Genomic DNA, 3,336 nt, shown 5'->3' with positions numbered 1-3,336 from the left:
CNCAACTGTAAACCTACCAAGACATGGCTGTTCTCTTTAAATGAAAAACAAGGACGAGCATTTTTCAGAGGAACCAAGACGTTCAGTGTGCAGAGGTCAGCTGTTGACAGTTTTATCTAAGTATAGCGAGAGAAAATACCATTTTTCACAATCTGTTGAACGTGAAAAGCTGGCAGAGACAAACCCCAAAAGACCTGCGAGTGTAATTGAAAGGTTTTCTGCAAAGTATTGAATAAGGTCCACTGAATAGAAATGCACATTTTTCGGCTAACTGTTGAAAACCACATATCCTTTTTCTTCTGTTTTGCAGTTCTGCTTCACCTCCCCCCCTTTTTTTTATTTGTTGTAACTTACAATCCCAATAAAATTCACTGAAGATTGTGGCTGTAAGTTTAAGGGAATGACTTTTTTTTTTTTTTTTTTTTTTTTTTTTTTTTTTAAAATGCACTTTTTTTTTTTTTTTTTTTTTTAATTTTTCTTTGAAACAAAATAAAATANAAGAAGAAGGAAAAAAATTTTTTTTTTTTTTTTTTTTGTCTCAAAAAAAAAAATATATATATATATATATATATATATATATATATATATATATATATATATATATATATATATATATATATATAAAAGTTCTGAGACTCTAAGTTGATTCTCTGGGTTTGGTCAGATAAACACTACGCTTAAGCTTTTAGGCCACAAAGCTCCAGGTTAGTGTCTGAGCTTCTGCCTCACAGACTCCACCACTCCGCTCCTTCAGACTAGCTACTTCTCAGTGAAACTCTGGAAAAATTTTTGCTAAAGGGTTGTTAGAGGGGCGCCTTCCTGAAGGCGGAGTTTCAGAAATAGCAGGAATTTTTGAAGAGAGAAAAGCCCAGAGTAAAATGTCTTCTCTCATATTTGATATTTAAAGCATTTTTTTTAAACAAATGAAGTTACCATAACTACTTGATTATGCTATGAAATGGCACTATGTGCCTGGATAAAATTTTCTGGTAAACAGAAAAGATGTCATTAATGATCCATCATGTTTTGCCAAATTAACACAGAAGTTGTTCAGTGTGAGATTCTGCTCCATGCTGTAGAAGTTTTATTTATTTTAAGATATCTTTTTTTTTTTTCTTTTACATCTTTACCTGGGGTGCCAATGAATTTGTCCGGGTCTGTTTGGGATAAGTTATCTCCAGCGATAACAATGAGGCCACAGAAAGCATTTAGTGGAGAAGTGTTAAGTTTCGATCAGCAGAGTGAGAAAGGTTGCCGTTAAACACGAGGGACTTGTCTATTATTCTGCTGGACTGGAATCCTTCAGTCCTTTCAGATCTGCCCTGAGTTTAGATCTTAGACGTAGTGTGTGAACCGAGCTTTACTCAGCTCTCCCTCCCCCTCTTCCCTTCCTCCTCCTCTCCTGTCGTCATCTCCCATCCCTATTTGCTTGATCTTGCCCCCATTACTTCTCTCCCCGACTGCAACAAAATATACCCTCCCTCTCCTTCCCCCACCCCCTGATCGTCCCCTCCTGTCTTCCCCTCCTCTCCCAGGGGCCATGTTGCACACTTAGGGGATGATGAGGATGAGGATGATGATGGTGCAGATGATGATGAAACTCACACTCAGTAAGTTCCCGCTCAGTCTCAGAAACTGGAAGCCTTTCTCTCCTTCTCTCCACATCTTTTTCTCCTCGCGAAGGCCAAAAGATGAGTTTGAGAGGGAAACGAGGAGGAAGGCTTCTCGTCTTCTCCACAGTTTCATCCACGCGTCTCCATGCAGCACGAACCACCATCATGCCACCTGTGTGTGTGTGTGTTTTTTTTCACACTGCATCTGCTGTCTGATGTTAAGTTTTAAAGCTACTAACAGTTACTGTGAAGGCCACAAATGCACTGAATTAGAAGTTTGTTTTAAAAACAGACATTCTTACCGTCAGGGTTTTCCACATTTCATCATAAGAAACACAAACTTTATTGCATTTTAGTTGGATCTTATGTAAAAGAGCAGTGTGATAATGCATAATTGTGAAATAGAAAGCGTATGATATATGGTTTTCAACTTTTTTTACAAATAAAAATCTGAATGTAGCTGTATTCAGGCAATTTCTGGTACGTCCAAAAAAATAAAATCCAGTATGAAATGGTAAACAAATTCCACCTGTTTGTATCTAAACCTCAGTATAAAGTTGCTCTTTGAGGACCTGAGCAGTTTGTTAGAGATTATTACTGAATGAAAAGCACAATAAAGACCAAGTAACCTAACAAATAGGTCAGGGTGAAGGTTGCAGAGAGAGTATTTTCCAGTGGAGGGCACTCTTTAGCAAATGTGTTAATAGAAGAGCTAATTTTTTTGTTGTCTCTTTAGCATTTAAACTTGATTTTATATATATTATATAATTGAAGATAAGATATTATTGTATAACAGCATACCTAAAACGGATACTTCTCGCGTTGTTCACCTGTGATGAGATTCAGCAAATCACTTATGTTTTTTTTCTCCGGAAAATTGACTGATGTATTGTGGGTATTCTGACTGACGTCCTACCGTAGCCAATTAGGCAAAATTAGCAACAGAGTTAGCAACACTCTGCAACTATAAAACTGAAGCCATGAGTAGAAAAAAAAAATCACTTCCTGAAGCACAAAACACAAGTGGTTAATGAGAAATTTGATTCTGTTGAGGGAGATTTGCTACAGTTCATGTTGTGTCATTGCTACATGGTGGGTATCAACATCGCTAAAATTAGCTGTGTAGCATTAACTTCCACTCAATACTGTGTTGGTGTAGCGCTTAAGCATTAGCAGAACTAATGTTTGTGATTAGCGATTTAGCGTTAGCGCAGCTAACATTTTAGTCAGTACCTACCACTGGTGTTGGGGTATAAAACAATAACCCAAGCACAGAACAGTGTTCAATCCATCATCTGACAATGTAAAGACAAAAACACAACTGTAAACCTACCAAGACATGGCTGTTCTCTTTAAATGAAAAACAAGGACGAGCATTTTTCAGAGGAACCAAGACGTTCAGTGTGCAGAGGTCAGCTGTTGACAGTTTTATCTAAGTATAGCGAGAGAAAATACCATTTTTCACAATCTGTTGAACGTGAAAAGCTGGCAGAGACAAACCCCAAAAGACCTGCGAGTGTAATTGAAAGGTTTTCTGCAAAGTATTGAATAAGGTCCACTGAATAGAAATGCACATTTTTCGGCTAACTGTTGAAAACCACATATCCTTTTTCTTCTGTTTTGCAGTTCTGCTTCACCTCCCCCCCTTTTTTTTATTTGTTGTAACTTACAATCCCAATAAAATTCACTGAAGATTGTGGCTGTAAGTTTAAGGGAATGACTT

At 37.3% G+C, this 3,336-nt stretch overlaps 1 protein-coding gene across 1 annotated transcript in view; it reads left to right on the top strand.

Moving 5' to 3' along the window:
• Nucleotides 1–1,503: 1,503 nt before the first annotated feature.
• Nucleotides 1,504–3,336, top strand: part of LOC106940030 (mitogen-activated protein kinase kinase kinase kinase 3-like) — a gene marked incomplete at its 5' end in the record, with an annotated part of 23,134 nt that continues 21,301 nt past the window's right edge. The window contains one exon of the mRNA XM_015022647.1: nucleotides 1,504–1,610. Coding sequence (XP_014878133.1) covers nucleotides 1,504–1,610 — 107 coding nt within the window. The remainder of the gene's footprint in view (nucleotides 1,611–3,336) is intronic.

This window comes from Poecilia latipinna, unplaced genomic scaffold (assembly GCF_001443285.1).
Source record: "Poecilia latipinna isolate Pla-1442-1.1 unplaced genomic scaffold, P_latipinna-1.0 Scaffold3067, whole genome shotgun sequence".
Lineage (NCBI taxonomy): Eukaryota > Metazoa > Chordata > Actinopteri > Cyprinodontiformes > Poeciliidae > Poecilia > Poecilia latipinna.
The sequence above is the reverse complement of the archived record's forward strand: the minus strand, read 5'-3'. Positions and strand labels throughout refer to the sequence as shown.